We start from the raw sequence: 21346 nt of genomic DNA, 5'->3' as shown, positions 1-21346 counted from the left end.
GTTAAAGACATGCCTGAGCTGAAAATTGAAAGTGGCTACTGTTTACTGTATAGTGATCAAAGTGTGACCCCTTACTGGCAAAAAAAATAAATATGGAAAACTAATTTCAAGGTTTAAGATTAATTTTCTGTCAAATGGACAAAAGAGACCGTACACTAGAATATGTTTAGAATAAGTGCAGAACCTTCTCATTATCTGTTTCTGTCAGTGTGCAAGTTATTACTTGGATTTCACAGTTCTATAACATGAGCATTTTAGTAGTTAGGTGTATGTGAATCTGGTATAAGTATCTACAAATACATCCTTCTTACCATTTTAATCCATGACTTGCTGTTTCCCATTATCACTGATCTCTGCTGGTGACCTTTTCCTGAACATGTTTTTCCATCTTCCCTACAGTAATCGCATAGAAATGATTGTCATATAAGGAGTTGGCTATGGCAAACAGGAAGCGTCAAAGCACTGCAGCCAGCATGCTGGATCACAGAGTGAGAGCTTGCCCTACTTCATCTCACAACAGGGAGCCTGAAAGCGAGGAAAGTGATCTTCCTATTGAAGATTATGCAGCAAAGGAGGCAGAACTAGCAACTGTCAGACAAGGTAGTCCTACACCTGTGGAACATGAGTGCAACGATCATAGCGGAGATGGTGACTCCAGCTCTGACTATGTGAATAACACCTCTGAGGAGGAGGACTATGATGAAGGCTTGCCAGAGGAAGAAGAGGGGATTACATACTACATTAGATACTGTCCGGAGGATGACAGTTACCTGGAAGGAATGGACTGCAATGGAGAAGAATATGTTCCACATGAGGAACACACTGTTGAAACAGATGAATGTCAGGAAGCTGTAGAAGAGTGGTCTGAAGGTAAAATTCAGCACCAAGATGAAACTGAGGTGACAGACAGGCAAGAGTGGCAGGAAGGTCAAGACAATGGCATCCAGGTTTTGGAGGATGAAGCATCATCTTTGGAGATACAAGACCAAGAAGAGAACATACAGTACTGTCAAAGTGAAGGTGGCTATCCGGACTATTACCCAGCAGAGGCTAATGGAAACTCACAGGGTATATCACCATACCATTCTAGGAAAGAGGATGCAGAGCTAGAAGAGCAGGAAGAGGACATTGACCAGATTGTAGCAGAAATCAAAATGAGTATGAGCATGAGCAGCATTAACAGTACAACAGAAATGAGTCCAGAGCACACTGGGACTGAAAACATGGCACATGACTATAAAGAGACTTGTTCAAAGGGAGAAGCTGTTCACAGTGCTAACAGGCATGAGGGGAGGCCAAAATCACTGAATATCCCATCTGCCTCTAAGCAGAGTGGAGATGTGCCTAGAGGTTTTAAAGCCAAGTCAAGAACCCCAGAGGACAGACCGAAGTGGCCACAAGAGCAGGTATGAGGTTCTCTTTTCATCCAGATTGGCAGAGGCGTTATGCACCTGTTCTGTCAGTTATCTATTCCAAACAGAACTAGAGAACAGTACGCTTTACTTCTTACTCTGCATTGCATTCAAACTACGTAACTACTTTGCATGCTTAGAAACATTTGCTTAGTGTAGTCAATTGAGGCAAAGAACTGGAAAAGAGGTTTTACACAGAAATAGAGAACTACGTAAAACAAGGTATTCTAGATCCACAGGACAAAATTCTTTATTGATGCTGTTTTGTAATTCTGTAGTGACATACTGGATGTGCCCTTAAAACTGAGGGTCAGCACTGAAACAGTTGAGATTCCACCCCCCGTTAAGGGCTCCTCTTCCACTACCTTAGTGACCAATTGGCCTTAATTTCTTTTGTTTTCAATAGAACAAACCAACAGTAGGTGCTGCATATATTAAAACCAACTGCAAGAAATGCTTACATGTTGCTGTGTTTTTGGCAATACCTTGACAAGAAACTTTTCTTGTACTGAAAATGCTGTTAAGCAGTTTTAACACAATGGTGTAGAGATGTTGATTAAACCATGCATGCTCTTTTCTTGTTCTACTGTTGAGTCTCAGAAAACAAATTTGGGAATGGAGCTCAAGCTTTTATAGAGCAGAGGTGTGAGGTTTTCTTTCTTTTAAAAAACAAAAATAGAAGATACTTCTTTATAGAAAGACAAAATTCTGCTTGAAAAAGCTTGAAGCTTTGACTTTTCACCTCTCTGACTACACGTAAGCAAAGTTCACTTATTCTGAAGCTAAATGCAGATGAATACTATTTTCTATACTGAACAGAAATCTGCCTAAGAGGTAAAACATTACAAGTCTGTCATCTAAATATGTATTAAGATAAGTGGGTTATTTTGCCTTATCTTTAATTAAAAGACTTCATTAAGCTTCAGAGGTATAAATTTAATGCTTCTGCTTCAATGAAGTTATCACTATAGAAAAATCATAGTATTGTCAGTGCCTCATGGTTAATGAAACAGTTTATCTTAGAATATTCCATAAAAACAGACATTAAAATATGTCAGTTCATCTGACAAACAGAAAAAGGAAATCAAATGTCTAAATATCTGCTGATGAAACAGGTCAGCCTTTATTATAATGAACAAAAAACCTTAAGGGGGGGTATTTTCACAGATTTCCCATATCTACAGCAAGTTTTAAGTATTCCCTTCTGTGTTCTATTTTCAAAGTATAATTAGAACCAAACTGCATAACTTAATATACTCAGTGGCTTACTGCCATCATTAAAGTGCTAGCTTGCTTGATTAAGGGTTGATGATCTTGATTTGCTTGAGTTGTTCCTATTCATTGACTATGAACAGAGAAGTCCAGTTAGCCTTTTTGGGATTAGTGAAGCAGCTTTCTGACACAGCACACCAGTAGCTGCCACAGGGACCATTGCTGCTTGTAAGCTGCCGGTTTGTAAGAAGAGCTATTCCTGAGTAAGGGACTTAGGTAGTGAATTCTTCTATGTGGTTGCATAGGAATACTTTTTTTTTTTTCATCTGCAATAATTGCCAGTTCAAAACAGAATTCAAAACAGGCTTTCATTTCAACATCTTTTTGCATGCTTTCAGAGATTACTTTGCAGAGGTTGAGCTGAATTGCATTGTACTTTTATTATTCTCATCAGTCTTCAACAACTGGTGGTTTTACAGCAGCAGCATATTGATACAACTGCCACGGCTATGAAAATAAACAAAGCGACCCAAGTATTACTGAGCTGCCTGTCTGAGGTCTAAGTGTTATTTCCAGTCAGTCGTGGGCCAATGCCTTAATCCTTTTTAATAAAGGAGAAAGTGCTGTTGCAATTGGTAGACACTGGCACGTAGCCATTGGATTTCCACAATCAGTCTTCGTAGAAACCACAAAACTATTGTCTAATGGATAGGGCATTAAGCAATACACAATATTTCACTTTTCTTCAGATACAAGAAAGAGGAAAATTTCTCATGCAGAGAGATGGCAGTACGGGTATCCATTTAGCTCAGCATGAAGGGATAGGCAAACTGAGTGACCACACCTCCTTTTAATTTGCACTAAAGGAGACAGCTCACAGCTGCTGTCCTCACTGGTGACAGGGACATGTAGGCCTGCAAGTCATGAAGGCAGGAAGCAGCATTTCTTAAGGACATACAGAGACTCGTGAATGGAAAAAGCAAGGGGACTTCCCATGTCCTCAGGACTATAAAGCAAAGATTTAAAAGTAAGGTAATCCTTAGCAAGTATTACTTGAATTTGTTTGTCATAAGACTGGCCTTGTTCTACTTTACTGTGTTCTGTTCAACTGCTGCAGGTTGCTCATCCTCAGCTTTAACTAAAAGTCTGGGTAGTTGTGAGGCCATTAAAGTACAGAACCCTTTTCTTCCAATATGAATTTTGTACTTAATAGTTCATTAGATATCCTTACCACGAGGATTTGCTGGACCTTTAGCACAGGTACCAGACCTCACAGAATTTTAAGTACAGTGGCTTTTCTGTTTTTCTTCTGGGGAATTCAATTCTTTTAATATTTACTATAAAACGTGTAAGGGATGGATGTATTTAGTGTACTTTTTAGATGAAGGTCTCATTTGTGAAAGCAATATAGTAATGATCTTAATTACAATAATTAAAGTTCATACAGAGTAAAAGGAGAAAGCCTCAAAGCCATTGTCAGTAGATTTGCATGCCGATCTTGTTAGCAGAGAATTTGCCTGCCTAGAAGACCTTGGTTTCCTTGCCTTATTCAAATGCATACGTTCTTATAAGCGTGTATCACAAAATATAATAGCAAGGGGGATGACACAGAAGCCTATGTACTGTTCTTGGAACACTAGTGCCCCAACCCTCCAAGTGTAGATTTGGATGCTATTGATTTAAACCAAAATGCTACATGAATGTTAGAGCATATATAATCAATAAGCAAAAAGAAATATGCATTTTGTGCTTTTATGCACATATTGCAGTGCCCTTAGCTTTAAAGTTTCTGCTCCTGTCTTTTGCTTTCCTGGTATATTCTCTCAGCAGGTAATACTGGTGTATACAATTTTAGGTTAGGTTCAGTTCTGTATCAGTTAATGTTACTGGAAAAGGATTTTTTTTTTGTTTGTTTTGTTTTTACAGCATACCTTCAAGTAATATATAGTTATTAATTCATAGTCCAGGATAAGTGCTAATAGTCTTGCATATCAAATGCTCAATAACCAGTTGAAAAATGCTATTTTAAAGGTTCTAGTAGGTAAGCTTGCTTTTTTCAGCAGCTAATCACCAGGGGAATTCCAAAGAAGAGCCACCAATCTAGAGACTTGAAAAACAAAGTTTCTAAGCATTTTATTTACTGTATGCGTCCTATTTACTATATGAAAACTTTGGGGATATATGAGCTTGTAAGTATAAGCCTTTGTTTGTAAATACTTCCAAGAAAGTGCAGAAGAGGATCTGCACTAGAGAATCCAGAGGGGAAACCCAGGATACATTAAGTGTATTTTTGCTCTTACTGCTTAGTACAACTTCTGTTTCTTGCAGGTTTTCAATGTTCACAGTTATGACCTTGAAACTAAGTATTTTAAGCATTTGTCTGACTAACCACAAACTTTACTTGCTCAAGCCAGGAAGTTCCCCCTTCCCCTCAACATTTGACATCTTAGTCACCTCAGACTGACCCAATTGTTAATGTACCTGACACTCAAAGGTTCTTTTTGATTATAATTTCATTTTGTGCTTTATTTCTAACACAGGAAGTATAGTCAGGCATCCTACTGACACAGATTTCTCCTGAAGTGAGTCTTTACGAGAAAAAACATTACTTAATTGACTTAGGTACATCTTTGGTGGGGGAAGAAGGGAAAGGAAATAAGTGGCTCATTCAACCGATCCTAGGATGCAGCATGACCTGAAGTTTTCACAGTATGCAGCATGACCTGAAGCCTTAAACTGATGCACTGTTTCTGGGCAAAAGTAGTTTAGTTGCTGTGAACTTGGAAGGTTTTTTTCCCCCACCTGTTTTGAATACTATTTTATTTGCGGAGCTTCAAATTTAAGTAGAATATTGTTGTTTTGGCACACCAATAATCAACAGGAACAGGTTTACTTGGGGGAACATGGGTAGTCTCTGATAACAGATGAGTGCTTGTGAAATGCAAAATACAAGAAACTGGCCTAAACCAAAGCTTGAACCATGAGAAGCTCATCGCCAGATCATTTCACTGTAAGTTGTCCTGGCCATCTTCCTTCCCAGAACATACTGTGGCATGGGGCAGTCACCCAGGCCCATCCTCTGCTCCCAGACAGTAGTTGGATCTACTGCAGCTGTAAGACGTCTGTACAGAACAATGGCATTGCCTGCTATTTTACTAACACTAAATACACTTCAGCTTCCCTTTAATACTGCCTCCATACACTCAGCATTCTTAAAGAATGGTAGAAGTAGTCAAGACGGAGGTTAGCAAAACACTAGGCAGCAGCAGATAATCCTGATGGAAGATGTCTCTTGCACTAATGGAACTCAAATAATTAACCTTATTAGAGCCTCACATGTGGCAGATTTTACTCTGTTCATGCCAGCTACAGTCACACTTATAAATACTGCCATTAGCATGGCCTGACAGCTACTTCTGATGAGTAGGAACTGAAGGTGACTGTGGGACTCCAACACTTGAACATGTTGGAGCCTTTCATTCTTCATTTCCAAACTGCAGACTCCTAAGTAGGCTTACTCTCTCCTACAATAATCAAACACATCTAATTCCCTCAACGTAAAAGACAATAAACCAACAGCACCAACACCATACTTTCACTTACACCCTTTTGCAGAAACAGGAATTCGCTATTATCACCTTTAATGAGTGCCCTAAAGGGAAGTCCACTTTTTAGCTAAGCAGCCTGTGACATGTGAATTCTATTGCTTCCGATTTCTCATTCTTTACTTTCAGTTAACAAGCAAACATTTGAGAACCTAACAAATGCTCATAACCTTTTTCCCCCTGTGATCCAAACCAGAAATCCTTCAGATAGCCAAGAACAGTCTCATTCAGATTCAATCTTTGTGGCAGTATCACACTGGGTCAAATTGCACCTACCAGTAACTATGCATTTCTGATGCTGTGTTAACTAAAATAGCAGCTCAGTAAAGGTGTAGTAAGCCATTCCCACTAAACAGCAGCATCTACTAAGTGAATTCACTTCAGTCAGGTAGTTTCATAGGAATAGTAGCACCATGATAGACTTATGACTAGGTTAGCCCTCCCTAATTCAAAAGGAGATTTTAGTTGCATGTTGGTGAGTTTCTATAGACACAGTAGCATTTAAGCTTCAGGAGAAAACACAACCCAATGATAAATTGTCTTCAGGAACCAACGCCAGGAGTCATGAAGTTGAAGTTAGAAGCTGAAATCTTGTCTTTAAGTGACATACATAATAATATCCATCTGCTTCACCTTTGTTCCAGAGAGACAACAAATCAGATGAAAACCTTCGTTAGATCTGTTGGTTTGCTCATGCAATAGACACCATAACAAACAAGGCACCCACTGGAACCTACCACAACACATTTATTTTCTGAGAAGCAAATAAGTCTCCAGGATGAGTTTCAACACCCATAAGCAGGTAGATCAGTTTCTGCACACATCACTTGATGCAGTGTTTAACCAGCATTGCTAGGGAAGAGATTGGCTGACGTCTCCCAAGCCTAATTACTCAGAGGGTTACAACACAGTAATAAAGCTTTACCTCTGTGCCACACTGTGTGCTTGCTTATCAGCTCTTTACCAAAAGTTTGATCAGTTTTTTAAAAAGTTATCTTTTGCTCCTCTCTCAGACAACTTATTCCTCTAAATAAGTTAGCAAAGAGAGACAAACCTGGTGGTTTCCAGCAGAGCAAGTCCTCCAGCAGGCAGGTGCTTCATCAGCACTGAGCACCACCACAGCCTTCGGGGTCCCAGGTTGCAGCTCCGAGGCAGGCCATGTCGCTGAGGTGAGCTTCTCACTGAACACCCAAACAGCATGTGGTGCAGTAAGCAACTGAGGTGCTCAGAGCCAGTCCCACAACCCCTCCACCATCCCCAGAGCCAAGGGAGGCTGCCCTGTGGGAGAGCCACCCCTAAAGGGCCCAGCCGGCAGGAGGGGCCCTGCAGGTGGCTGACGAGGGAGGCCCAGGCCCAGCCCAGCCATCAGCCAGGAGCCAACTGCAGGCTGGTTTCTGCACCGTGTGCTTTTGTGACCTCCAATAAGTGGAGTCTGGTTTTCCTCTTAGCCTAAAGATGGCATTTTTGGCTGCCTCGTGTTCTGTCACATAATGCTGGACACTGGTTTGGTACTTGCCCCCCGGGCATCGCTGTTAAGAACACTACACCATTAATGTCTTGGTAGGGCTTGGGCATCTCCTGTTCAGGCTCTGTGTGGTGGTTACTGACAATGAAAGGGGAAAAACAGTATCTCACCATTTTTTTGGAACAGATCTTGCTCAAGGATAGCATGTAGTGTTACATTTTGAGGGTTTGAGAGTGAAGATACCATGTATATTTATTTCCACAAGCAAAGCAACTCTGTATAGGGCAAATTCATAGAGGTCCTTTTCTACAAATGCCAAATAGAAAGAAGCACCTTACTTATATTGGTAGTGAGTGTCCTCCCATCGAAGAGTATGCTTTCATGTTTACAGTACAGTATCACTGTGTATATGTGTATGAAAACACAGGATGTTGCATGGTGTAAAATCATCCAGTACTCAAATGATTTGAACACTACCAGCAGAAAAGTTAGGTGAGATAAGTCTAAAGCTGCACGTGGTGCTAAACAAGTTGTACAGTGGAGGTGGGATATTTATTAGCTCTGAAGTAAACCATTACATCCAGCTAAAAATGCATGACTTTCTAGACTAAAACAGACTGCCATGACCAGGAGACTGGTCATGTGTCTGCAAAATGCACGGGCTCACATTTGAGGGATTTTGTCATTGAACAGCAGGAGGTGAAGGGTGGTTCCTGGGACAGACTCCTGGAGCGTCCTGTGATGGATTGACCTTGGCCACCTGCATAGTGCCCACCCAGCTGCTTTCTTAAACACCTTTTCACAGAGGTGCCCCTGTCTTGGCTGCGTGGCTCAGCTGTGTCCTGCCGTGGGTCACTGGGAAGCTACCATGGGGCAGCCCAGACCTCATGCCACAGAGGCCACGCCTGCAGCCCCACTACCAAAACCTGGCCATGGACATCCAGTACAACATGCTTTCATTTTTAGATTGTTTTGTGTGCAGAAATGTTTAAAACATAGGCTGAATTCCTGAAGAATTCTCTGCTATAGCTCTCTCAACACGATGTCTGCATATGCCGACGTTCTGGTAACGAAAATAATCATCTTCACACTCAGAATCTCAAACTGTGTTGAAGACAAACTGGGATGTTTATTTAAAGCACCTGCCTACATAAAAGAATCCCAAATCTTTGCTTTGCAGAATCTGTCCACTTGTAGGATAAGACTCTTAACATGACGTTACCTATGTGTTAGGGGGCAGTAGATCCTGGATTTCTAGTTTAGCTTTAGGTCCTATTCTAAGCTGTAAATCAGGGGATAAGTCTTTATAAAACCTTACAACTATTTCCCTCAAATGTGCTTTTCAAGCTATTGTAACATTAACTGGCAATTCTGTAAGAAACCTAAAGAAAGCAAGTATCGATTATGGTAATTTATCTGACAGTGGTCAGATCTCCTGGGAGCATGAAACAGCTTCCAGCCCACAGTAAATAGCAGAACTGATGCTTTCTAAAAAGGATTCCTTAAAGAAGCTCCAAGGTTCCTTCATCCTTGGCCTAGAAGCAGCTCCTTCTGTACAAAGACTGCATGCTTTGTACCTGCGTATGGGAGATACAAACATGCCTACCCTGCGTTGCTCTCTCCTTTGACATACAAGTCATCAAACACTGTGCCTCTTACGGAGAGAAAGGGAAGCCCTGCTCCCTGTCATTTTTTTTCCTTTTGGAATACCATGTAAGCAAACATTTCCTTAGAATGAAAATCTTAGCCCTCGGTTTGTAAAGGCTCATCATAACAGCTCACATATTTGAAGGAATATGTTGAGCACAGAAAGTCTCAGACAGGCTCCCAGTACTGACTGCGCGGTGTTTCATGCCACTGATGCAGGGACACAGAGAGCCCAACAATCCAACGCTGAGAGGGTCTCAAGGCTGTGGTAGGACACTCAGCTTTGTTTTGAGGAAATGCTCGCAGTGACACCCCCCCCACCAGAACACTTTTAGAGAACAAAGTACTCATAGATGAGCTGCAGACAGAATGTGCTGGGTGCACAGATGTGCATAAAAGGAACAGACAAATTGTTCGTACCTGAGATTCTGCCTAATTAGTCTGGGGTTCCTAAGCACATAGAAGAAACAGTGAGAAAAATAGATGGCCTTCATATACAAACACCAAATAGTAAGAAACATTGATTATGTTTTGTGTAGAGGTGATGTGATGGATCCCGAATCATCGTGGATTCTGCACAGCCTTTTCTTTGGAACCCGGCTAACATACAGTGACAGCATGTACGCTGCGTATGTGGCTGGGAAACAGTCAACAAGAAGGGCTTATTTATATTCCTAAAAGCTTTAAAATTGGAATTCAAAAATGAAATGTCATCCTTGTATTTCTTGCTATTTCACATTAAGATTATATGGAACTATGTTTGCAACTATCATCAAAGAGCGTAATTGTTATTATGTTTCCCAGAGCTGAATAAGTCCTTCTCCATTTAAGATTTGTGACAGACATGTTTCAATAATGTTGTTTTACAGCCTCCATGGTATGTTGCTAAACCAGCCAACCAATTCTTTCTTGATCTGCAGGTGCACTGTCAGTTCAGTCAAGTGTGTGGTAATCAGAACTGACAGAGCTTTAAAAGTATTAAAATTCTGTTGTACATACTGGAGCTAATTTATTTGCTGTCACTCTCTTTGCAGTTTAATGTATCTTCATTATGGCCATGTCATGTTCCCTGCTTAAAGCATACTTGATCTAATCCTAGTATTTTAGGGAATAATGTGTGATTATTACACTTTTCATTATGAAAGCCCTTTGGGTATTTGTTTACCTGTATTCATTAATGCATTCCACTGCGCAGCAACACATATTGCTTCATATTATTTTAGCCATGAAATATAATTAGATTTGTCTTGTCTCAAACATAACAGCGTTTACACACACGCAGGGATACAATGAGTTTCCTAGCTACTACAGGTCTCTAGACAGGGCAGTAGCCCTGTTCCCCACATCTTGGTGCTCAGGTATTCTCAGTCTGTCTCAGGTATTATTCTTTTTCCTAAAATTGTGCTTACTGTTTGGGTGGATTTTTGCCTCGTGTATATTGTCTTACCTGAGCACTAGCATTACTGAACTAAGAGCTCTAATATGCCAGCTTCAGTAGCACCATTTTTTCAGCTGACTAAACATAGCTCATAGGGAATAATTTGCCTAGAGATGAACACGCAGACTTTCTTTGATCTACAGCTACATATTACATTTGAAAGTCAGAAGACAAGGAATTATGTTCATGGGTAACTTTCATGCTGATCCTTTGAAATAATTCTGGCTCAGTGTTTTCCATTTACATAATTGTTGATACAGATTTTTATATGTGGAGCTTTACAGCGACAGTGGTATTCAGGCACTCTAATACATAATGGGGAAACTGAGAAAAAAGGAAAATGACGTCCTAAACCATAAAAGAACGTGTGCACAAATCTGCTTGGCTTTCAAGATTTCTAAAGGTGAAATTTTGTCCAGTACTGCGCATAAACACGTTTTAAAATTCTGACTTTGCTTTGTAAACAACTTGAACACTTCAGTATTTAGTTTAATTTTGCATGAAATATTTACATTGAAATAAAATCATTGACTTAATTTAAATCAGTAGTGTCACTGCTGCTTAATGATAATTGAAATGCATTATTTACATCCAACTAGATCTTTTATTATAATTAAAGAGCCTAACATTTTAATGGGAATCTCATATTTGTTACATTTAAATAGGAAATTTCAACTACTGTATCATGTTATGGTACCTCAGTATCAATAATGAAAATGGATTGCATATAAATAACTACACAGAACAGCTTCATGACAAATGACTGCTTTTCATAAAATAATAGAGAAAATGCTAAATACAGTTTCATATGTTAAAGCTTTATGGATTTTATTATTTTTTTCTGAATGTAATCTTTCCCCAACAAAACTTTTGGTTGAAATCTGAACATACATTTTTTTGAATTTATTCAGTTGTAATAGCATTTCTGGTGAAAATTTTTCTGACTATCCTTGCATCATTCACTTCCACTGAAATCTCTTCATTTTCAAGCTTTTCAGAAGGCAAAAGGCTTTGAAACCCTTTCTCTCTTCTCTCACAGATGTGCAATGGTTTAGAGCAGCCAAGGAAACAACAGCGTTCTGACCTCAACGGCCCAGCTGATAATAATAATACGCCCGAGGTAGGTGCCTTAGGCCATTCTGCCACCTATCTTCCTGTCCTCAGGCTACCATGAGGAACAGCAGGGATTGAATTGTCAGCTTTCTCCCTCTCATGCACACGTATCTAGAGTCTGTTTCTAGAGCCTGGTCCTTTTCCTGAACTGATGATAAATTCCTTGACTGTGTATTCTGAATAGTCTGTGAACCATAGCCATGAATCAGTCGCTGCCATATTCATTCTGTGTAACTGTCCACAGCGTGTACTCAAGTCTAAAATTTTCTGATGACATAAAGAAGATGGAGAACATTTCAGAAATTCTATTTTTGGATTATTGGAGAGCAAAAGCAGCATGAAAAAGAAATTGGCTTCTACTTGTTTTCTTTCTCTCCAAAACGTCAGTCTTTGAAACCAAAGGACTGCTTAATTTTCACAGTTCTCTTTAAATAATCCCTAATATCAAGCACCTCATTCAGTGCCGAGAGCTCAAATGATTCACAGCTTTTTGAATGCCCTCTGTGGTAAGATGTGTCCCTGCTCAGTCAGCTGTGAAAAAGACGCAGTGATAGGCAGACCTGCTCTTGTCACTGAAGACTGGAGCACAGACGACATCTAAGAATGCAGAAGGAGGTTATGCTCGAGGCTAGACACAATGAAATGGAATTCAGACTTAAAAGCAGAAGTCTGTTATCTCACAAACATACAACAAATTTAGCCTGTAGCCTGTTCCGTTAATGAGGAGGCACATTTCTGAAGCCTTTTGCTATAATGGAGAAATCAGCCCCTTTCCAGGGAACAGCAATGCCTGAGGAGGCTGGCATAAGGCAAGCAAATGGAAGGACTCGATCTGTGTATTGAGAGTACAGACAGCAGCATGAGATGAGGTGCAGCGCAATCAGGGACAGTTCTTTCTATTCACAGACCAAGAATCTTGCTTTCTAAATGCTGTTAGATATTCCAGTTGTAAATTTGGGATATCATTAATAGGCAATGTGATCTGGTGGTAATCTGTGTGGTTTCTATTGCTCATTTGGCAACTGATTTGCTGGCTCATTTTCATTTTCTTCACACACATCCCTTATTTGTTTTGTGTGTTGTGAAGGAGATTCCAGGTAACCAGCACTATGTAACTGTTAGGTTGGGTAACTTACTGTGATGTAATGTGTTTCACTGTGATAAATAATGGCTATGCAGAAGTTATGCACAGAAAATTTATTTATTTATTTTAACAATTTATTCATTTTAACAATTTATTTATTTTAACTATTTATGATGTGAATTGACTTCAGTTTGTGAAAATGACTTAGTCACATTTATACCACATATTGCTTTCATTTCTCAACAGACAAAGAAAGTGTCTTCATTTCCAAGTTTTGTTGATGGTAAGTTTTATATCATCCAGAATTAAGGTAATATGAAAAGGAAGCAAATGCTTTAATTTATTTTAAAGATGAAAATTCTAAAAAAAGTCAAACCAAAAGAGAAAGCAACTCCAAGTTTAATAAATAAGCAACTAAAGCCTATTTCTGTTCAGAGTACACTATATGTGGAAGTATTTAACATTGTTATCCCTAACTGTGGGAGTGGGAGCCTGGATTTATGATGATAAAAAGGAGGTGAGGATGGAGATAGCTACAAACCTGGAAGGAGGTAAAAAGGTGGAAACAGTAGGCCTCAGCAGGGTAGAGATTTATGGAGGTAGAGGACCCTGTTCTTCATTGCCTTGTACAGAGCAAGGAGACATGCAAGTGTTCAGAGCTGCTCCTGTATCACTGTGCACTGATGCCTGTATTGCACTCTGGAAATCTCAGCTGTAGGGAACAAACAGAGGGGATCTCCTGAGCTGAGAAAAAAATGGTAATCCCAGATGAAGAAAACAAGGCACATACTTTCTTCTGCTTAGCAGAACAACAATTTCATGCCTTTCTTCAATTGTCTGTCAGTCAAGGAATGATAATGTTCAGCACAATCCCATTTTATCTGTCCACCTTCTTGCTTTAATAAACTGACATTTTTCTCCAAACAGAAAATAAATAATAGTAGTGCAGGGGAGATTGAAGAGTTTTTGTACAGGAAAAATACACACAGCTCTTTCTACAGAGAAAGTGTGTATACCAGAATGTAAGCAAAGGCAACAGGAAGCTTCTAAGGTTCTGACTTCTTAGATCTTAGACACACACATTTCCCTGCAATGTGAATCATAATAAATGAAGGTTAAAAACTTGACTTCTTATGCCATTCCAAACTCAAGGAAAACCTATTGTGATTTAGACTAATATTAGAACATTCAACACATTTTTCCCCTATTCCCTGATCTCATCACCTTGATGAGCACCTTCTGGTTTTAGTCGTTTCCTTGATGAGCTACAGCAAATGGGAAGTTCAGAGATTGCCCCTTTTACACAATTCGCATCTGACAGAAACTACAGGTAGCACTGTCCTTGGCATGCACTGGCTAACAGGCCCTAAGTAAAGGTAAATTAAATGCATTCCCTAAAGGCAGAGGAGACAAGAAAGGAAGCTGATCCTCTGTTATAAGCATCTACTGATTGTGTGGTGGACACCTATAACAAGAGGGCAGCATGAGCGGAGCTTTTAAAGAAAGGAAAAAATAGAAAATTTATCCGTCACAGTGCTTGCAGCTACAACGGCACAGTTTATATTTGATTGGGATAAAAAGGTTATGTCTTTTTATTTTTTAACCGATCAGCTCACTACTACTCTGTTGGAAAGGGGTCAGTATACCTTTAGATAACAGGATTTTTTCTTTTTTTTAGTTGTTCAGTCATTCTGCTTTCTCTGTGTTTGTTTGTTTGTTTGTTTGTTTTTTTCTTAAGTAGCACAGTATGAGAGGATACGCTATCTATTAGGCCTTTTTCTATTGAAGGTATTATATGGCATTGTCTAACAAGAATAAAGATGTAGCTCACTAGGAGCTTTTGAGAGGTCAATGTATGCTTTCTGAATCAAAACCAACCAACCAAACAACAACACACTTTTTTTTTTTTTATTAATTTGTATGTAGAGTCCCCTAAAGAATAGGACCCCACTGCACACAAGAAAAGATTCTGCCAGCTAATGCTCCCTGCCCTTTCCTGAACTTTGGTGAGGATGCCACAACCACATTCTGGCCACCATTCAGCTGTTCAGACACTTAACTTTCAGCATGACTCCTTACCTGCAGTAGCTATGTCTATATCCCTATGCATATATCATGTTTTTCCATATGAAGTATGGGCATAAAAACAAACTAGCTGTCACCAAAAAAAATAACAGAAGTGTCTCTTTGCTATTGTAGTTGTGCCACTGTATGCTTTTAGTGGTAATCCAGTGGTTCTTTTTTTCTGCTGTGTATTTGTCCTGTCACCATAACTATCATTTGTCTTGCTCAGTCACAACCATGATGAAATTGAGGAATCAGCCAAAATATGGAATTTACAGGGAGGCATTCTGCAAGGTGATATATGCCCTATGGCCACTTATTCCTTAGGGAAAGTCATTCTGCTGCACTGCCATGCACCCTAAGGTCAGAGTGACTTCAGGGAGTACAACGCTTCTCAGCAGGCAGTTGGAGTGGCTTCAGTGCTCTAAGCACAATCCCTAAATACTCTCTGAATCATGAATTGGTTTCCATGTGGTACTAGTAAAAAAAAGAGTGTTCCTAAGAGGTTATTAAACTCAGTTATGCTGCATTATTGAATGAGTGTTCCTCTTATTATTTTATGAATACAAAAGGTGTTCATTTAAAAATCTTTAGAGTCTGTTTTGGTTTAATGAAAAGTTTAATATACTCATTGCATTAATAACTCAGCAGAAAATGGAGTAGTTTTTAGTACACTGATAAGATGCAGAAACTTACGGTTATTTTTTTTTTCAGGAAAAAAAAAAAAGTTATCCAATTTTTAAGTATCAATACCCAACATGAAGTTCCAGCTTGTTCATGCCAAACTGATCTTCAACTTTCAGATCTATTTCTTTCTTCTTCCCTTGCTCATCAGTACATCTTACACACACTTACAGTCAAGGGCATGCTTAAGTGGTTTGATGAGTCGGGACCTCTGCCAAAGCTCCATTTTTATAATCTTTAAACCAGTCACAGACAAGGAAAGAAAACACGCAGGTAACCCAGGTTGACCTTGGCAATTTTCAATACCATTCCTTACATCCTCCTAGCAGATGTCTTATCCTATCTGACAGTCGCTTCCATTGCCCTCATGATGGGAAATGTATGTTGGAAATGTTTTCTGCCCAGCATGATTCTTTTTTTTCTTCTTTTTTTTTTTTATACTAGCTATTGCTATAAGCATTTTATACATGCTGTTATCATATACGTGATGTTGCAGAATTTGTTGCTAGCATATTAATTCTGCAAAAAGCACAATCTAAGGCTCTGAAGAGATGAGGAGACCATATCCAACAAAAAGAGAGAAATCCTTAAAGAATCAAAATAAATAAAACTTGGATAATAAAACTGGTTAAAACCCTAGGATTTTTACATTTTCAAGACTTTTCAAATCAGTAAGAAACACTATTACTGTCACTGAACTGCCGAGACATGAGTTGTTGTTTCTTTTGGGAAATTAACGCACATTAATTTCACAGTCCCGTAAGGAACCGTGAGCACTGTTGTTTCATGCTCTGAACATACATACATACACACAGACCTCTAAACTCAGCTTTGACAGGCCTCTGACATAGTCTACCAATTACCTGGTAATCAAGACAAAAATGTGTTGCTCACAGATGGACAAAGAACAGATGTAACCAGAAATGGGCAAATTCTACAATCTTGAAAACAATTGGAGAGAACACAAGCTTTCCCAAATTCACCCAGAGCTTCTGGGATGGTAAAGAAGTAGATTAAGGGACTGATAGATTTTAAATAACCAGCATAATTTTTACATTTTTTGTCGACAAGTTCTGCAACCTGATAGAATTTGGGCCTTTGCTTGTTACAGTAATGCCTGTATTGGAATTTGTTGGAAGCATTCCAGTTTTGTCTTCACACACAAAATATTTCAAGAAAACTAATCAAAACTAACTTCTAGGAAAGGAAGTTAGTTAAACTGATTTAAACATTACGTGCTAAGCGTATTTCAGAGTTAAAGCAATCTTGATTCAATATAGCCTGATTTACTTAGCCTGAAGTGAATGAAGGTAAACCAAATTAAGGCCACTTCACCTTTGAATAAGAGTGTTTATGCAGGTATCTAATGAAGTTTTGTTAACCGACATCAAATTCACACCTTAATTAATTTCCATCTTTTCTATCCTTGAAACAAGGTATCAATGTGATGCAATATCAGTGTTTTGTTGCATGCTGAAAGTGGTACAGATTTATGAAACTATGTTTTAGGCCTGAAAAAAAAAAGTGAATGATGTTTTCAAAAGCAATACTATATAAAATATATCATCCATCTACTGAAAAGCGAAATGGTGCAAAGACACAAATAAATAGGACCAGATATGTAGTAAATGGAGTTCTTGTGGAATTTTATTTTATTATTTCATTCAATGAATTAGCAATACAGGAACAAGGATTGTTTTAAAAAAATATTCATCTATTTATTTATTGAGGTATTTAAAGACTGGCCTTCATGAAGAGTTCCAGTGACTTATTTAATTAGTAGATTCTCAAGGACTCTGTTAAGGTTTTTCACACTTTCAGTGGAGATTGTCATATTTTTTTAATTCCTTCCCAATATGTTGGGAATTTTAAATTCCACAGAATTCTGTTCTGATTCTAATGAAGACTCAGCCCATTACTAGAATTCTTGCTGGATCTTTGCTGAAGCAAAGTATACCTTTGTGCCCACTGCACATCAGTCCTTTTGCCAGAGGCACTGTCTGGCTACTGTGTATTTCTTCAGACATCTCGAAAAATGTGGAAAACATGCATCTATTTGAGCATGTTTAGCTTATGCACTGTAACAATTGTAAATATTAAGACAGTTATGACAAAGAAACCATGAGCATTCAGGAAACTCATAAATAATTTCAATGTGTTTATCCATGCAGCACAGCAAGTCTTCCCATGATTTTTCTTCTAGAACTTCACAATCAAAACACCATGCAGTACTTTATATTCAGTTCATACTGGGGGGATGAGGGGGATAATTATAGGGAATACAATGTTTACTTTCCTGGATTTCTTGTTTCCTGTTAGAAAAGGTGTTACAATGGTTGCTCAAGCCTTAATGTTCTTTGTTCAATTTATCTTCTCTCTACCCTCTTCTGAGAGGCAATAACTGCAAACATGTCATGTCAGTTCCAGGACCTTGTGAACCTGAAGACCTCATTGATGGAATCATCTTTGCGGCCAATTACCTGGGCTCTACACAGCTGCTGTCTGAGCGCAACCCTTCCAAAAACATAAGGATGATGCAGGCCCAAGAGGCGGTGAGCCGTGTTAAGGTAGGGGATTTTTGTGCTTTATAGAATACTCTGGTCCTTTGACAGCTGGTCTCTGAACAGTACAGGATCTGTGGCTTCAAACCTATTCTGAAGTGCCCTTATGTGAGTATAGATCTAGTACTATAAATACCATTAGTTTCCGGTTACAGCATCTCCAAGGAGCAAAATATAAATTATTCCAAAGTCTATTCAAAGTTGTTTGAAAGCTGTATGAAGAATTAAAGACAAATTGCAGATCATAATTAAGAAATATTCCAATAACAAAGCACGAGGTATTTGACTGTTTTTCCTTTTGTGTCATTAATCCTTTTATTACAAAATGTGAAAATTACTCTCCATGTATTGAATTATTTTGAATTTCCAAACATTTAAATTTCTGTTTAGTCTTTTGTGATGCCTCAAGCAATAAGCTATTTCTGATTGCAATCAACCTTCTAAAAACAGGGTTTTTTTATTAATAACAATCCTAATCTGTCAGGGATACTTGATTACTTTAGATAGCCATTGAAGGGAGTTTGAATTATGTTTTCTTCAACAATTACATATAGACATATGACTAATATGGCCAGAACATTAATAGAAAAACTTGAGTTTAAAATAGTGCATGTACTGTCATTTTAGACTGTTGTATTTTTAGCAGGATAAATGTTATGAGCAGCTGATAACAGACAACACTCTTTGGTATTTTTTTGTAATCAATCAACAACATGCATAATGCCATTAAATCCAATTATGCTCCAATAAGAACTCTCTCTCACACATCCTTCTCCCACTGCCCCCAGATTTTTAATTTTTAATCTGGATTCATAGTCAAAAGGTTTCCCTGACTTCACACACTGTCTTTTCTCTTTCTTTGTGTGTACATCTGTCTGCATTCTTTTTTTATGCTACTCTTCAGAGGATGCAAAAGGCGGCTAAAATCAAGAAAAAAGCGGTGTGTAGACTGTTTTTCTTGAATGCTAATGTTTACTTACATTTTTGTTGTACTTGTTCCCCACGGAGCATTGTGTCTTTCATTATGGGTCCTCATCAAGTTGTCATTTTGGTTTCTTCTTTGTTTAGTAGTAGAACACTGGATGGAATAAAATTAACTCATTTTCTTCATTGTTCACTTGCTAGAGTGCCTGTCTGCTGCTGCTCTTCTTCTGTAATATCTCTGACTTGTTTAGTAGAGATAATGAAGTCAGTGTTTTCCAGGAGATTTTTAAAATTGTAATGCTTATTAAGCAAAGCAGTTAGATTCATTCCTATGCCTGGAACTTACGTATAGTTATTAAATTATTTTAGATATCTAAAAACAAATAATATACATTTACCAAGTAGTAGCTGGAACAATTGAGGAGACATTTCACCCAATTAAAAATATACATTAGTTCACTAACTACATTTAACAAAAATGTCACTTAAATTGATCTTGTTCTTTATGATGGCTGTGGATAAAAAACACCACAAGTAATCTCTGCCAAAGTATGTGCTGCTTTGTATTCTGCTGAACTAGCGTTAATTAAAATAAAAGTAATATGGATTAAATAAGACATTTGAGCTACAGAAAATAGCAGCAAATACATCATTCTTCCTTGCTGTCACATCAAAGAACCACAGGTGTAACTTAGAGACTAGTGCCTGCCTTTAGCATAAGGTAACAGCGTCTGTAGCCTTTTTATCCTGAGACTGCTAACATGGGTGCTGCTAATACCAGTTAAAACGGTGCACTGTGGACAAGTGGCCTGGAGGAATAAACAGGTTCCTGCTGGGACTCCAAGTATTAGATGAGTTCTTGGATGATGCTCTAGTGAGAGGCAGAAGCTGCTTTGCCACTCTCTCTCCTGTTTTCTCACCTGGGCAAAACCAGGCCTCGCACTTAGAAAACACGCAGCATTATATTGCAGCCCCTCTTGCTGTGACATTAATTTCTGAGGACACATGGAACCTAGTAAGCAGTGCTCAGAAGTTGAGGTCTCTGGCCATCCACCCAATGTCTTTCTGCACAATAAGACATATTAGTTCAGCTCTCAATACTTCTATTTTCTGTAAAACAAACAAACAAAACTAAAAACAACAAACAATCAAACAAACAAAAACCAGGAAATAAACCCACCACAGTATTGAGTGCCAACACAAACTTTTGCTGGTGAGCTAACTGAAGACAGCAAGGGCTAGGCAGCTGATATAAGTCACTTTCTTAGTTTCCCTGCTTTCTCAGCTCCAGTGCCTCAAGAGCTAATATGCATCAGCAACAGTGGGGAAGAAGCAGCCATACTCTTTTTCCTGTTCAAGCTATAAAAAGAGAATTTTAGTACCTGGGCAGTCACTCCCACGGGCTCTGAAAACTCACTCTCACCCACAAAACAGGAGCGTGCTTCACTCTTTCTATGCAATAAATGCGTTTTTTTGCATGTATTTGGAAACACCTTTCAATAGTTGTCTTTGTAATGGTTTAACAACGCAATTGCCTCACATCACATTATGCTTGAATCAGAGAATTTATCATCCTAAAAGAGAGAATTAAAATTGCCCTTGTAACAAAGCATGTATCTTCTAGACTTCGGAGGGAGACTCCCAGGCCTTGACCGAAGTGGACCTGTTCATCTCCACACAGAGAATCAAAGTTTTAAATGCAGACACACAGGTAAGTTATGATTAAAACTCTTCAAAAACAATGTTGATTGTTTCGGAGTTCTCTTCTGTTAGACTGTGCTCCTATACAAACTCCCATGGGAAACCATTACATTTGGATAAATTCGCCAAGGTGAGAATATTCATGAAGAGCACTCTTGAATCTTCAAAATGTTGTAACACTTGCCATTTGCCAGTGTAGTGATAATGACACCGATTTTGCTTGTCTGATGTGTTAGAAAATGTCTTGATAATTCATATAATTATTGATTTGATTATTTATATCTATAATTCAATTGAGGAAAAGATTTGAGGTTCATTCTGAATGCAAGTACCCTTTCTCTCTGTAAGTTCCAGCACCCAAATTTGAGAAGTCATTTGCTGCTTTGATTAAGACATTCATATCTTGTCATTTTTAAGATATAACCTACAACTTTTT

General features: G+C 38.6%; 1 protein-coding gene across 4 annotated transcripts in view; it reads left to right on the top strand.

Moving 5' to 3' along the window:
- The window catches only part of APBA2 (amyloid beta precursor protein binding family A member 2), a 97131-nt gene that overhangs the window by 53558 nt on the left and 22227 nt on the right, over positions 1–21346 (top strand). For 3 of the 4 annotated variants that reach the window (XM_032195234.1, XM_032195236.1, XM_032195235.1), the window contains exons 2-7: positions 400–1406; positions 11819–11899; positions 13223–13259; positions 18146–18291; positions 19190–19225; positions 20834–20920. In XM_032195234.1, the coding sequence (XP_032051125.1) occupies positions 438–1406; positions 11819–11899; positions 13223–13259; positions 18146–18291; positions 19190–19225; positions 20834–20920 (1356 nt within the window). In that variant the 5' untranslated portion in view covers positions 400–437. The remainder of the gene's footprint in view (positions 1–399; positions 1407–11818; positions 11900–13222; positions 13260–18145; positions 18292–19189; positions 19226–20833; positions 20921–21346) is intronic. The other variant, XM_032195237.1, reaches the window with a different exon arrangement.

The sequence above is a fragment of the Aythya fuligula genome, chromosome 11, assembly GCF_009819795.1.
Source record: "Aythya fuligula isolate bAytFul2 chromosome 11, bAytFul2.pri, whole genome shotgun sequence".
NCBI lineage: Eukaryota > Metazoa > Chordata > Aves > Anseriformes > Anatidae > Aythya > Aythya fuligula.
Note: the sequence above shows the minus strand (reverse complement) of the source record. Positions and strands in the feature narration are given on the sequence as shown.